The sequence below is a fragment of the Phlebotomus papatasi genome, chromosome 1, assembly GCF_024763615.1.
Source record: "Phlebotomus papatasi isolate M1 chromosome 1, Ppap_2.1, whole genome shotgun sequence".
NCBI lineage: Eukaryota > Metazoa > Arthropoda > Insecta > Diptera > Psychodidae > Phlebotomus > Phlebotomus papatasi.
This window is the reverse complement of record NC_077222.1, coordinates 57501377-57517953: the sequence shown is the minus strand read 5'-3', so window position 1 is coordinate 57517953 and position 16577 is coordinate 57501377. Positions and strand designations below refer to the sequence as shown.

Here is a 16577-nt window from a genome sequence, read left to right as displayed (position 1 = left end):
TCAGAAAATATAGTTTAAATCTTGTTCCTTTTATTCTTAAGAAGTTGAATTATATATTTTTTTATTATACTGGAAAAGAAATTTGGAAAAAAAATATTCTGTTTTTTAGTCTTCTTGACCATCGTGACTCTTTAAGTAAATTTTCGTTAAATAAAAATATCAAAGCTGGAAATTCTCAGAAGCATAATCATTAATTCTCTAAAGACTGATAGTCCCTTTTTGCCTTGAAGGGTATCACGAAACGAAATGGTAAATGTTAAATGCTCACCGTCACCGCCAAAGCCTAACCGTATTTCGTTAATTTACGCATTTTCATTGCAATTCTTACGCATATTCTCAATTACCGTGTTACCTTATCTCATATTTGGTGACACTAGGTGAAAATAATATGAGAAAACTGAAGAAATAAAGCGAAAATGCGATAAACGGTGAGCAAAAAAACTTTACGAAAAACTGTAGCAAAAAATCATACAGTTTTTTTCTACCGTTTATCGCATTTTCGTTTTATTTATTCAATTTTCTTATACTATTTTCACTTAGTACCACCGAGTATGAGATAAGGTAATACGGTAATTGAAAATTTGTGTAACAATTGCCGTGTAAATACGTAAATTAACGAAATACGATAAGCATTTTACTGTCAATGTGATTCTGCACTAAATATGAACTAACGAAATGCATCCTTGCTGTAGTTATTTGGTAAAAAGCAGCGAATAATTTCTAAAAATTAATTTTATTTGTAGACAATACCTACAATTTGGACGTAGGCTAATCTCTGGTGAAAAGTAGGACCATCTTATATTAATTTATAGATACTTTTCATCCCATTTTATGTTTAACGTTTTTTTTTTTTTTCAAAATAAGCCCCCCCCCCCTAACTGAAATCCTGGGTACGCCCTTGGCCCAGTGAACATTAAAACGCTATTGCAAGGAGATCTGTGAAGCTCTCAGTAATTGATATGAATCACATTTTCGAATAGTTTTCCCGAATTTACCACACAAAAATTCTAAAGTTGTCATATGACAATGCCATATGCTTACAGAATTCCCCTACTGGTCAGCAATTAGTTCGAAAGAAATCTCCCGCAGGTATGCAAATCTACTGAATGCATAATGCCACTTCGAGCGTTTTCTAGGCCGCGAAAATATTCATAATCCTGGTGACTGTCTGTATTTATTTATTGAAAGTAAGAACACATCTCCTTATTCACTAAAATATATTTATCAATCTTGTTATAAGCATTTTTCACAAATTAATTTATATACAACGAAAACTTTAATTCGCTGATTAATTCTGTCACAGTCTCTCTTACACACTTTGTTCAATTTAGAATGGAGGATATAAAGTAAAATTATTTATGAAAAAAGGCGTGGCAAAGCGTTCCATGCTTTATGAATACTAGAACTCGTAATTTAGATGCTATACCTAAAAATGTCTCTATAGCATCATTTATCATTTATACTGGTTCACAACTGATTTGAACCGATTTATAAATAAATTTATAAATTTATAAGAGACCCTTTGAGTTATTTATAAATCGGTTCAAATCGGTTGTGAACCAGCAAATGATAAATGATGTTATAGAGAAATTTTTAGGTATAGCATCTAAATTACGAGTTCTAGGGGTCCCGGTCAAAATCCCGAAAGCCAAAATCCCGAATTCTTAAGTGTCATGGCTACAACCATGATTGCACCCGCGTTTGCTGGAGGCAGAGGGAAATTTTCTGTGTCTTGGGAAATTATTCTACACATTAATGCTCCATATAATTTTACCCCTTTCAAGATTTTGAACATTCGGGATTTCGGTTTTCGGGATTTTAGCCCTTTCGGAATTTTGGCTGCCTCCGAACTCAAAACATTGCCAAAAATAGCTTAGAATTGGTTCATAATCGATTAGAACTGATTCAGGCTTGTTACTAATTCTAAGGCTTTTTTTAAAAGGCAGAAACATGATACCGTTCGGTTAAGAACTACGATCAATGGAGCTTTTGTGACTTTTGACATTGAAAAATCGTTATAAGGAATGGTTCAAGGGAATTACGTATATGGACGAAATGTTCGCCTAGGCAAAAATACCAGGACGCGTTTACGAGCAAACGCAAAAAACATGGTTTTACAAGGGGAGGGGAAACGTAGTGAGTAAATGAGCGACATATTAAGCGACATGTCCCCAGAAAATCTTACGCCTCGGTCTCTAACCGTTTGGCCTCCAGGCGTAGCCACGACCGAGTAAACAAACAGACGGAGAAATAACATGACATCATTCTTCAGAATCGGTTATAAATCGGATCAAATCGGTTGTGAACTCGTAATGAACCGATTATGATCCGATAAGTTATTTTTATGCGAAAATCAATTCTACTACTCTTAAAACTGTTTTTTTTAGATCTTTTGAGTGATTTACGAATCGATTCAAATCGGTTGACATCCGGTAAAAAGTAAATGATGCGAAACTACTTTTGATATCTAAGTTACGAGTTAAAGCACCTCGCAAACCTGGGACGCTTTGTCACCCAGTTTGTTTTTTTTTTAATAAAAATTGATATTATTTGAAGAGTCTTGCCTGCATCTTGAAGACTAGTTTACCACCTTTGTAAAAAATGAATAAAAAAAACAGGCATTGCTATTGAAGAAATTGCAATTGGAGAGATAAAATTTCCTGCCCTTTAGGTACTCTTTCGAGGCCTTTTCTACAGCAAGTTGTTTGAACGGGCAATGTTTTTTATTTCTTATGAATAGCATTCTGTCCCAAATTAGGTACAATTCCCCTACGGTTTTTTTAGACAATGGGAACCAGACCTAAATAAGAGTGAGGAATATATTCCTTTATATCATTCAATCAATCATCACCTTGAAAATATTACGCTCACAAAATTTGGCACTAAAGGATCAACCCAAATTCAAACTACCATATACTGAGTTTAGGTTTAAGAATTTGAGGTTCTTTACATATATTTTCCTTATGTGACACTTTACGGATTTTACGGAAAAAGCATTCCCGAGAATCATTTTTGGGATTAAGCCTTGCTAAAAAGCCGTATTACGTAAATAAAAGATTAACCAATCCAAGGACTAAATTATTTTCAGATTAAAACCTCAGACTCTTCAATCTTTCAAGCATATTTTACTGAATTTGGATTTGTAGGTGTTTAAACAATGTCGTAGGTTTGTAAAAAAAAATTGCTCAAATTGTAAAACTCAAACTAGAAAAACGTATTTAAATATTTGTTTGAATTTATTATATTTTCTTAATTCAAAATACAAAAACAATCATTAATCTTTTATTATTTGTTATTTATAAAACCAAAAAAAAATATGGAACCGCGAGATAATTATTTTGTTGACAAAAAATGTAGTAAAATAGATTCCAAGTCTTAAACATCTTTAAATTCTCTACAAGACCCAATTAGCTTGAACTGAAAACGATTCTGTAATACACCGTTAATTAATTAAATTTAAATAGAAAACATAAAAAACGGTCTTAATTGATTGAAATCAATATTAAATAGTTAAATTGGCGGTTTTATGCATAACTTTCGACAATATTAAATAGATTGGATGCTTTTAAATTATTTTATCAAAAGGTCAAAAACAGTTCAAAACTGGAACATCTCCCTAAAATTGAGGAATTTGATTTCGAGCACTCTGCAACATTTCCATTATCATAGTTTATTCTATCTTATATAGTCTTCTCTTAAGTAATCTTAAGTGAAATGTCTTATTTAAATTCTTGCGGTCAATGGACTATCTTATATATATTTCCAGTTCAGGAAATGAATCATTGATTGTGCTGATAAACTCAATTCATTGAGAGCCATGCAATTACTCTAACATATACCATCAGTTTACTGCTTCTCCTCTATCTTCCCAATAGAAACTGGGTTAATTCAGATGGACACACAATTAATTTCAGAGAAAGCATTTAGTTAGTGTATCTTCGAGAAAAAGTGTATTTTTTCCCCTTCACAGCACTTTTAAGTAATTTATTTTGGGTGCAAAATAGAAATGGGTGTTTCACTGCAAATTACTCTTAAATTGAAAAGTAACAGGGTGTCTGAGTAATGGGGGATGTCACAACACAAGTAACTTATGTAAGTTTTATTTATGGTTAATTGCTTTAAAATTGAGCAATTTCCTTTCAATTTGTTGCTGCCTTTAAAATAGCAAAAAAAATCAAGGAAAAATCTCTCCTTCTGAACTATTTAAATTTAAATCAAAAAGATTTATATGCAGTGATTTATTGGTCAATAAACTTGAAGAAATCGTATTTTAATTTGATCAAAAAATGATTTATAGAGATATTTTATTCAGTTTTCAAACTATCTGGGAAGAGTCTCTGGAAACGTGACTATTATTGATAGAAAACTCCCTCTAGTTCATCCCCGACATGGCACAGATCCAACAAATGCATATTTCTATCTAAGCTAAGCATGAACAATTACTGCGTGTAGCTATACGTAGAATTTTGAGATATTTAGGTAGATTAACCACTTTGTGATACTTTTAGCCAAGGTTATAGCCAAGATTTTTTGAATTAAATTGGGGCTAAATTAAAAATTACAGTAGACTCTCTCTCAATTGGGCATTTGGGGCAAAATGTCCGGTTTATCGATAGATTTGGGTGTCAAAGCCTTTGTAAATTCCACAAAAAGCGCTCAATTATAAAGAATCGCGATAAAATATGAGGAACTACAGCGAATTTGAGCGAATTAGCTTCATAATTAAACTTGAAAATTATCAACAAATTTTTTCGCCCGATTGAAAAAGAGCCGATTGAGTGAGAGTCTACTGTATCGTAATTGGTTTGAAGAGAATATTTTTGGAGGATTATCCCTCAAATAAACATTTTTCGAAAGAATTTTCTTGGAAAAAGGCAATACACTAATTTCAATTCAATCTTTATGAATTTGAGCTTATTAGAAAACCAACTGAATCTCTATAAATACGGTCTTCAGGTTTAAGGTTTATCCATGTGGCTTAACTGCTCTAACTTCTTATCAGCCTAGACTTTTTTTTGGATAATTTTGACTTAAAATTAAATATTAAGGGCAAATTATCTAGAACTAGGTTAAACCTCCAGTATGAAACCCGTATTTTGAACTGTTTTTTTTATGAAATTCGATTCATGGGTCTATTTCTGCAGCGATTTTACCGGTTTTGACGGATTGAGATTTGAGTAGATTCTTTTGGAGGATACTGCTTTGTGCCTTGAGAATAATCTATCAAAAGAACCGGGTTTTTGAAAAAAAAATCTTTCCATTAGATAAATCGGCAAAATCCTGTTTAGGTTCGATTTTAATGATTTTAAGGGTTTCAAAAAGTTGCTAAACTTTTTCATTGATTTTTCTAAGAATGAATATTAGCCTTTTTTCCTTAAATAAAAGTCATAAAAAGTAGCTTCAATTTTCTCTTGAAACTTGCTTTGGAGGTTTTATACAAGGACTCTGTTTATATTTCACCATAAATTTATTTCCTCATTGAATTTTAATATGTCAAATTTTATTTGGAAAAACCAGAATATTGTCTGGATAAATTCTCTAAAATATTTCCACCGAGCTTTTCTTATTCTGGTAAAGAAAAATATTCTTTTGTTTGTATAAAAACCTAATTGCAGAAGACAAAATTGTTTTTTTCTACAAAAATGCAATGTTAAACAAATTTTCAGTATTTTTGGCAGACGTGGAAAGCTTGATAGAATTCCTTAAAGCTTTCCTAATACGACATTGCACCTTTTTACGAACAGAAATCAAAAGATCCTTCAAAGTCCTCCCAAAAACCGATTTTGACGTTTTTTAACATTAGATTGTGTGGAACGTTTCTTAAAACAATTCATCATGAATCCGTTTTTAATTCAATTTAAATGATTTTGGGCTTTTTGGAGAGCTCATATGATTTAATAAGACATTTTAAGCCTGTAAAGGATTTATAAGGACCGTATAAGGTGCTTGACCTGTTCTTAGGGTAACGTGTGGTATTTCGGGACACTTTTTAGCACTTTCAAGTTTCAAACAGCTTAACGATTTCTCAAATATTTTGTTTCTTTGTTTATACAGATATTTATGTTCCTTATGCTATCCAGAATAAGATTCTTATCGAAAAATGTTGAAAAGTGCGTAATTTGTTATACAAAATAGCAAAAAATGTAAAGAAGTAAGAGTGGTATATTTCGGGACACTTGGGTATTTCGGGACAGACAAAAGTCGCTATTATGCAAATAAATTTCACCGAGCCTGATTATTTACCTTTAAGTAGAAGTTCTATACTTCACTCTTTCATAAAAATTTTGTTTAAATTTCACTTTTAAACTGACTTATATTGAAGAAAAAAAACTAAACACTGTTTGTGTTGACATCTGCAAAATTGACCACACTGAAGGTTTTGTAAAAAGTGAAATATGACACTCACAATTCACGCGTATTTCACGCTTTAAATCAAATAAAATTTCAAAAGTTTTATGTTTATCTGATACGTAAAGAGCTTAATATTTCATATAGAACTTAAAAATAATTAAAAAACAAATATTTATAGGATTTTTTATGTATCCCAAAATACCCATATTAAGTTCAGAAAAGCACCTTGTCCAAAAATACCACACGTTACCCTATGCGGGCTTCAGTCCTAAGGCTTAGCCATCTGGTTTAACCTAACTAATTCATAACTAATTTTGATATTGGAGTAGTTATTACAGGTAAATGATCTATTAGATTCCAAAAAAAAAACAATAAAATTGATTGCAATTTATTATTTTGAGACTTTGAAGATTTTGAGGAACTGGGCTAAACTTCTAGTTTGAAGAACATTTTAGGATGGCCTGATTCGAAGTCTTCTTGAATTATTTTTAGTTTTACACTTTTTATTTTGAATTTATGATCCCTTTTGTTTTGAACACATTGAACTAGATGGTTTAATGCAGGGGCCCAAAAAGCTTAATAAAAAGTTAAGCTATTTTTCACTTTTCCTTGTAAACATTTTGCAGATATTGTACCGCGACTTGAACAAATTTCCTCCTAGTTCTTGTATTATTTCAGCGAACATTATGTAATATGTATTTTTATTTTTCGAAATATATCAGACTGATTAGTCAATTCTCTTTAAGAAAAAACTAGCCATTAGTCGAAAACGTATTGAAAAATGAATGTCGAGAGGCCCCTGGTTTAATCCCTAAATGAGATGCTGGTGTTTACAAATCGGTATAATTAATTTTTGTTCACATTAGGTACTAGAACTAGATTACTCAAAAATAATAATCTAAAAAAATAAACATTTAAAATTTTTCATGAATGAGTTATTTTGATGAAATATCAAAATTAGTACAAGAAAGTAATTTTCAAAAATTAAAAGAATACCTATTTCATTAAGAAAAATAAAATATCTCCTTTTGCAGTTTTCTCGATTTACAAATTAAAATGTGTCAAGCAGCGTAATCCCCAAAAGCATTAAATTGCAATAGAAAATTTTATATAAAATCACAAAAAAAATATATTTTAGTAAATTGGCAAAAATCAGTGAATGCATCCTATAGCAGTGTGCGGTGGCAGCCAAAATCCTGAATGTTCAAAATCATAAAAGGGATAAAATTATATGGAGGAAAATGTTTAGGATAATTTCCCAAGACACAGAAAATTTCCGAAAAATTAAGAATTCGAGACTTTGGCCCATTCGGAATTTTGGCTTTCGGGATTTTAATTTATTGCTACTACAAATATTGCTTACAAAAATTGAGATACTAACCTCAATGTACGTTGCATTGCTTTGTGTTGTAAGGAGGTTTGAGCTGGGGATTCGCGGGGACATTTGCTGACTCGTGAGCACATCTGGTGGCAAATTGACCACAAGAACAGCCCCACGGGGCTGCAGTTGAATCATTTCCCTCGTAGATGGGACATTTATCACCCGACTGGCCGAAGTACAAGCCACTGGCATAAGTTTCCTCTGTTCCACCTGACTACCATGACTGCTGATGCTATTCATCGATTCAGAGCCAGGAAGTTGAACTTGCAGGCGTCGTGGTGAAGCATTTGGATGACTCTGGGGCAGAATGGCCGATGGAACTGCCACAGCAGTGGTCGTTGGTAGAGGCTGCGGAGGCGATGGTGGTGGTAAACTCATCACCCGAACACTTTGTGTTGATCCATAGACATCCAGGAAGGCATAGAGTTCGAGACTCTGATCCACATGCATCACCACTGTGGCTGGACCACCATTCTTACTTATAGTCACCTCACCCTTCACCGTCACACAAAAGGTGATTTCATCACCGCGATTTGGCGTCGAAGCAATATCCTTGCTCACCACCCAGTATTCCGGACGATCCAGCAAGAGATCCGAATCATCGGGCAGATCTGTGGGCATCAGTGTAGCCGGATCACATGATGTCAACCCCAGAGCCAGAGCACCAACATACATTGATTCAGTCCTTAGGACCTGAACAATGAGAATTTCCCCAATTCTCAACGGACGAGCCGTAAAGACATATCCCTGACAGAATTCCGTATCCATCCTCGTGGCAATACATCGATCCATGGACAGACGGATATTGCGTCCCTTTGTCCGATGGAAGGGTAATGGAACAAGGGGAGTATTTGGAGGGGGTGTAAAACGAATTGGTGGAAGAATCTCATCAGATCCACTTCCCAGACCCGTTTGTACCGACAATGCTTGGATATTTGGTATAATCCTCTCCACTTCTGCATCTGGAATTGATCTTCTTGGCTGCTGATACCTGTGATTGATGTAATTCCTCGAATCTAGGAACTCAATTGCCGTACAATTCCCATAGATATCAATAATTGTCCAGAGTGGATTTCTCGTTTCAATTCCCGGAATAAACACTCCCTTTTCCTCACCATTGATCCCAAAATGAACATCCCCGGACGCTGTGACATAGTAAAAGAGGATATTGTCACGTTCACAGTAGCTCTCATTGAGTGCCTTTACCCAATATCCCGGTTTATTTGTGAGATCTGGGCAAGCATATTTGGGCAGTCCATATCTAAGTGTCATTGGATCATTGTAGGTGAAACCAAAACGAATAACTCCGCTCCAATTGTTGGATATCTCATTGAATTTGACGCAAACGCGCTCATTGACCCGTACAGGACGTGAACTAAATGTTATACCCTTGCAGAAACTCTCATGGCGCCGTGCTACCCGGCGCTCATTGGAGATCCGAATATTTTCCCCATGGACCTGATGAAATGTCAGCGGTGGTAAATTGTTGGGACTTGGACATGGTACAGCACTTCGTGTTGCTGAAAAGATACAATTCAGAAAGGTAAAAAAAAAAACCTTATGGTTAAGAACCAACAATTGTTTATGAGACATTAGAATTTATCTTTCTCCTTCTGCCTTTTATGATTCCACGTACTCTCTATATATCGCAATCTTATCCTCAGTAAAGTTTTCTCCTTTCAAAAACTTCCCCAGAGCAATTTTGAGGTAGAACAGAGTAAAACATCTGCTCAACACATGCTCTCACCAGACGGAAAATATACTCCAACATAGTATAACTCAAAATAGCATTTCACTCCACAGTCTTCTTCTCTGGCTTGAAGCAAAGAGGAGACCCTCAAAATACCTCAAAAAATTCTCACAAAAGCCTATCTCTTCTCTACCAAAATTTCTTCCATCCCTCAAATTCACATCGAAGGCCTTCGATGGCTAAAGCCAATGGGAAGATGAGCCAGATGTTTGTACAATGATAGGTATAAAGCCAGGGGACAGCATGAGGTGTGTTTTTTGAAAGAAATCCCTCTACTCTCTGAGAATTTTTCAGGGACTATATTACTCTTCGTGCATTTCCCACATGAAAAAGTGAAGAGAATCAATTTGATATTTTGTGTGTCTCAAAACCAGCTGTCGCCAGTATTGAGATAAAAATAAGTACATATTCCTGCGGGGAGGAGACACCCTTGTATAGAACTGCATTTCCAACAACAAAATGTAAATTCTATTATCAGGCAAAACTTTGAACTTCTTCGAAGAAGTTTAAATTTACATCTTGAGAATGTTTCTACAAATTTGCCACATATGTTCACTGAGTGAGAAGATGGAGATCTCCCACTTGGATGCTAAAAGTACAGTGTTGAACAAAACTTCTTGTGAAATGCAGAGGAAATTCTTGATATCTTATTCACGATAGAGACAAAATTTAAAGTATTTCAACCAATGGAAAGTGTATAAGGTATTACAAAGCGAGATATAAATTTTTCATTTCGAAAATAATCATCTTCTTTTGGCTAATATTTGTAGAAATTATTGTGGGTAGGAAAGTTATAAGTTTTGAAAATAAAAAAGAGTTAAACTCTGGCAAGTAAAAAAAAACTAAATTATTTTATAGGGGGAAACTGGGGCACCACCAAACACGGGGTAGCAACATACACTGCGATTTTTTAATCAGATATTCGACTTCTAAGGACAAGACCTATATGAATTTATAGGCACTTTAGGGATTCTTGTCTACTGAAGAAATGGTTGAGATAGTCCAAGTAGTTAAGAAATAAAAATTAGTGTTCAGTGCTACTCCGTGTTTGGTGGTACCCCGGTTTCCCCTAATCTGAAATTTTTTCTTGAAAAACTAAGATTTTAAAGCTCTATTTAAACGAGGATATTTCGAAATGTACCCCTTTGTACGTTGGTGATCTCAGTTGAAAGTTTAGTAGCATTTTCATTACTACTCTTTTCTCTTTATTAAGTTCAGTCTTAAAAAAAAAGTATTTTGTTACAGAAATCACAGTTCTATTGAGCACAAAACTAATTTTACATTGACGCAAAGAAGATTAATCTTCTAAAGCGAATTATGGTAAAATCGAGTAATTCGGAGTTATTTCTAAATCTGAATTTTGAGGTTTCTTCACTGTTTTAGATGGACAAAAGAAAAAAAAAACATGAAGAAGTGCTTTTGAGTGTAGAGCGGTCTTCAAATTAGAGGTTTAGCCCAGTTACCAAAGATCTTAAAATCCTAAATAGCAACCAATTTCATTAATTTTTCAATACCAAACAGAGATCATTTTTTTATAACGCAATTAAGTTAAAATTTTCCAAAAAATCTTAGCTGATAAGAAATTAGAGAAGTTAAGCTTTATGCTCTAGACATATTTACGAGTTAAGAGTGAGACGGATTTACATAATTATAATTAAAAAAAAAATAAAATTCCCACCAGTTTCCCACTAACTAGGGTAAATGTCCTAATTCAAAACCATTTCCAGATGCTTTAACTTTGGCAGAAGATTCAACACATTAAGTTCATATTTTTTCTGAAGAGAATTACATAAAGTTGCTCCTTGACTCTTCTAGAATGTTACTGTTTAGTGAAAATTCTTTAGATATAATTTGGAAACTTCTTAAATACAAGAAAAATACGCGAGCGTAAAATGCTTCTATTGGAAATATATTAATCCAAATGGAGACAAGGGAAAGTTTCTAATTGAAGACAAACAGTGTAAGTGAAAACGAAAGGCTTCCAAAACCTTGTTGAGTTGCTCTTGAGTGCAGGATTTATTCTTATTCCTGGTCTTTTCTCCTTTTCCATTTAAAACAATAAGAAAATCTAACCAAAAGAATCATACTTCCGGGGTTTCCTATTGAAGCATTTGCAGATACTTCAGAAAAACCAAATTTGGAGCAAAATTAACTAAATAATGAAACTCTGGTATAGAAAATATATAAATATAATAATTTAGTACTGTATTTATCGTGAAAACCATGACGTTTCCATTTGGAGTAGCGAAAAATTTCCATTTGGAGCAGGTTTTGAATTAGCTTAATTTACCCTAAGCCTTTAGTCAGCTTAAGCCGGAGAGACGTATTAATCAGAAACTGATGGAAATAGAATCTGTTCATTATTTTGATTATAATTATGTTAAGCCGTATGTCTGTTTAGGGCATTTGGTCTGAAGCCCATATAAGAGCCTAAATAGACTCAGGCTAATCCTCGGGAAAATTTAGCATTTAGCCTGTAAAATTTGGCAGTATAGGTTTATTCGAAACTGTTATACACAGAAGGCTTAGGATTATAGATTAGAGGTTCCTCGCTTAGATTTCCTTTTCCAAACCCTTTACTCTCAAATTTTAAAGGATATTTTCGAGAATTAGCCTGAGCCTATTTGGATCCTAAAGTTTACACGTGGGTTTCCTTTCTCATTGCCTATGTGAAACAGTGGAGAAACATAAAAATCCGAATCCGAAAGGATTCCGAATTACTCCATCACTGAGAAAAAAGGGGATGCGATTAACTTTTTTAACTTACAATGCACCTAAAAAGCACAATATTTACACCTATTTCGGATCAATAATGCAGGGTAAAATTAACATTACCGGAATGTTATTTTAACTTTTTCGGATTTCTCTCAGTGATTTTACTCTTATGAGTAATGATCTATTTCTTCATTATTTTATCGCTTTGTGTACTCCACTGTATGTCCATCTTCTTCAAAATTTGTTACATTTAGACTATAATATGATACAACTTCTGAGCACCACATGATCAAAAAGATACTGATAGAAAGTTAGAAAGTACATAGTGATTTTTTTGGCCAAAGAGTTGCCGAAAAAACTAAAGTTTTAATACCTCTAAAATTGACAAGTTGATTGGCACTGAAAAATTCTCTTACCCACCAAAATTATACCTTAATTTCCCATAAGACGGCTCCCATAAGGATTAATATCTTTCTTTGACACTCATGCCACAACGCACATTAAGATATAGAATGTCCCATAGGTCTTTTCCCATACGTGCCATCGCGCTTTATTTTGGGAGGGAAAATCTTTGTAGGAGATTTAATCGCATTTGACTCGATCTTGGTGTTGTTAGGCAGAACAGCAGAGAACTGCACATCTGTATATAATTTTCACAAGATATTTCTCGATGGGGGATTGTGGTTTGCAATACCCTTGGGTAATTCTACACTTTATCACATTCTATATTAATAGGAAAATCCACCCTCATACTTGAATTTTAATTGAGTGGGGGAGTGTGTATTTTATTCATTATATTATGTTTTCGCTTGAAGTAAAGTAATAGTCATGTCATTCCAAGGACGGTCAGCAATCTATTGCCAGTGAGATTAATCCTCACAAGATGAGAACCAAGGATATTTTAACCATCAAAGCGCAAATTTATGATTGAGAAACTCCACATTTTGCTTTCAATGGCGAGTTTTCCAATTATCATTTATACACATTCCCGGCCCAATCAAAGGGTTCAAAATCGTGCAGAGTCTTTTCTACAAAATTGAATAGCTCGTATGTCTGGAGTGGCTAAACTCCCCACATCACTCCATCCAACCTGCAGATGTATCCATGCCTTACAACTTATTATTTATTATGGTTGAAAGAACAAAGAATATATTATCTTCATTTTGAATAATTATTTACGCTCGTATACTACGTGTTAAAATTTTTCCTCTTATAACCACTACACTTGAGAAATCAAATTCATGGCTCAAGTAATGGGCAAGACTCTTTTATTTTATCTTTTTTTACTAAACCACAAAAATTATTACATAAAAGATCCATAGTTTTTGGGCAACTTTTTTTTCTGCCTTTTTCCTCTTTCATACTCCACCAAAAATACTGGTGTTCATGACGCTTTTATCAACAGGAAAAGCGACATTCAAACCAACAGCTGCAACTTCCCTCAGCATTTGTTCACCAATATCCTGTTTTAAGATGAGGGGTTCAACCAAAAACACACACACACATTGCCACGATTTTAAAAACGAGGGGTGAAAATGCACTAAATGGAAAGAAGAGAGTATTTTTTGGTGAATTAAACTTCCCTCTATACCAGGGATAAACGCAGAATTTTTCAATTGCAATGAGCGAATTATTCTACATCTCTTGAATGGATACATGAAATGATGGTTTCCCTGAAGAATAAACCCTCCTGAAGTGTACAAAAACGTAATATCATGCTACGAAATGGGACTGTGAGAAGAAAGGGTATGAATTAAGTTGAAATGAAATTGGTGTTTTTCACCATAGTAGAAGCTCTTCTGCAAATTATGCCACAAACAAGGACACACTACAGTCATATGCAAAAGAAACATGTACAAAAATTGCAATGGAAGAAAACACACGCAACCCTTCTCTAATACACTATAAAATGGGAAAAATTTTTGAGTATAAACTGGGGAAGGAAAATACAGAAGTAGCTTATGTGAATTAAGGAGTCATTTCCATGGAGAAGTACATGAAGCAGAACTTTGAATTTCCTGTAATTCTTCTTCAATTTCTCTCCGACATTCTTCATGCAACAGTGAATTTTGTGCATTTTTCATGTCTTAGTCTTCTTCCACCTTCCTCCAAGTGCAGCCAGGATGACGAATGAAAAATTTTTTTTTACTTGAATATCAAAGCACCATTGGGTATTAAATTGCATATATTGAATGTGTGCGGATGTGATTGAAGCGACCAGAATGATGGGAATCCGCTGGGGATATCGTGAAGTTGGACACGAATTTCAGCAAATTTCCCACGGTTCAGATTTCATCACCATCCAATATTAGAGAATGCAAGAAGCAAAAGACGGAAAAGGTCAAAAAGTGAACGCTCACAGTCTCATAACATACGATGAAACCCAAATGGTGGGAAATGCGTCAATTTTCTCTTCTACCATAGGTGAATACCACCTCATACAACACTTGCAAAATTGTTACCTCTTTAGTGTCTCACAACATGTTTTTATATAGATTAGAAATGGCAATGTTTTATATCCATTATTGCATATTATGAATGAAATATTTCTCTTGATGGAGAATTCAAGACATTCCTTCAACCTATCCGTATCTCTCACATCAGACACATTGCTCAGCCAGAACAACATATACACAAAAAAAAAAGAAACCACGACATCGTGAATAGTGACGAAAACAATTGAATAATGGAACGATTCAATTTAAATCGTGACTTGGAAGATTATGTGTTAATGTCCTATAGGGACTTCTCTATAATGCATTTTCGGTGCAATCACACTGCACCGAAATAGGAATTGATTGATGCGTGAGCTTAGATGAAAGGAAAGGCTAAGAAATATTTAATTTTCAACTTACAGAAATATTTTAAAGTCATTAGGCTTCTTTAAATAGATCTCTTTAGTGAAGAAAATTAATCTGACACTTTGAGTCTTTAGAGAATAATTATTGCGTGAGAAAGACTTCTTTTGATGTTAAACGATGAATCGTTAAAGAGTTCTTATACTCCAATGGAATGTTGGAAAAGTTTGATTTGGAATATATCTGTGTAAAAAGAAATATTGCTCGGTTTGAAACATTCGAAAAACTTTATTTTTAATTTTGATATTAATAACTTTAACTTAGAGGAATAGGAAGACGTGGGGCAGTTTTGAAATAGAGGTTTTGCTCCTATTTTTTTTTATAATGGAATTGAGACTTATCATAATGTAATATAGCTTCGCAATTGGTATTCGGAGCTGAATTATATTATTAAAAGGTACCAGTTTCACTTAAAAGTGGGAGAAATAAGCCCAATTTCAAAGCTGCCCCACTTCCACCTATAATCTTCCTCCAGAATTTGATATACAGTGTGTTACTTTGGAAAACGACGTTAATAAAGTTATAGTTAATATTACTAAAGATCGAATAATAATATTCACATTATTTTTCCTTCTATCAGAAGTATAAGGTGAATCCATTTTAGTTTCACCTGAATAAATCACCAAAAAAAAAAACGTTTTTAGCCGAATACTTGAACTCTTTATCTATATTTTATATGTTATCTGAAAGTCGATTTTGATGATTATTTTTGTTTTCCGAAACTAATTTAGGAAGCATAGTATCGATTTCACAGTTTTAATTTTGGGATCATTAGTAACACTCCATATTTTTGAAAGTCTACATAATTTTTTTGAAAATATTAGATATTTTTCAGAAAAATTATCCTATTGGAATTCATTTGGACATGTTCAGAATTCAAGACTTGTCCCAATCTATTGATCACTAAATTCTACAGTGTCTACAGTACATTTCTTGACCTTTTAACCTTGAAAAATCCTTAACGGACAAACCAACGAGCATTGGGACGATTTTTCTCAAACTTCAAATTTGCAAAATGATGTCGAAATGACTCCATGGAGGTATCAATATCGAAAAATTATTTGAGTTTGAGCAATTGAAATACCAATTTTGCCTGAGTGTACGTCCATTTCGTGACTAACCAGGTGTAATTGTTTAAATTTGAGAACAACAAAAAAAAATACCACGCTCTGAATGGTGTCTTGTGAAAAACATCACCCAGTTGATATTTTGTAACACACACTCCATTTCTCTCTAATACCAATAATCTCCTCTTTTAGCTCAACATCCATACTTCGTATTTCGCGTCACCCACTTCTTCAACTCTTCTCCCAGTTCACAATGTTGTCGTGTCTCTTTCTCTAAACGTGAAAAACTATCTATAGACCAATTAACTATACCAAAAGATTCCCACGGCAGCAAAACGGTTAACATCAAAAGAAAATGTGTATATTTATGTTTACCATTGCAATTCCAAAGAAAGAGATGAGATATGAGAATATGCAATAAATCATTGTGCTTTGTGAGCAATAATGTTATTTTT

General features: G+C 33.8%; 1 protein-coding gene across 2 annotated transcripts in view; it reads right to left on the bottom strand.

Annotated features, from left to right (window-relative positions):
• The window catches only part of LOC129808098 (protein neuralized), a 36675-nt gene that overhangs the window by 1907 nt on the left and 18191 nt on the right, over positions 1-16577 (bottom strand). For both annotated transcript variants that reach the window (XM_055857816.1, XM_055857808.1), the window contains exon 2: positions 7733-9252. In XM_055857816.1, the coding sequence (XP_055713791.1) occupies positions 7733-9252 (1520 nt within the window). The remainder of the gene's footprint in view (positions 1-7732; positions 9253-16577) is intronic.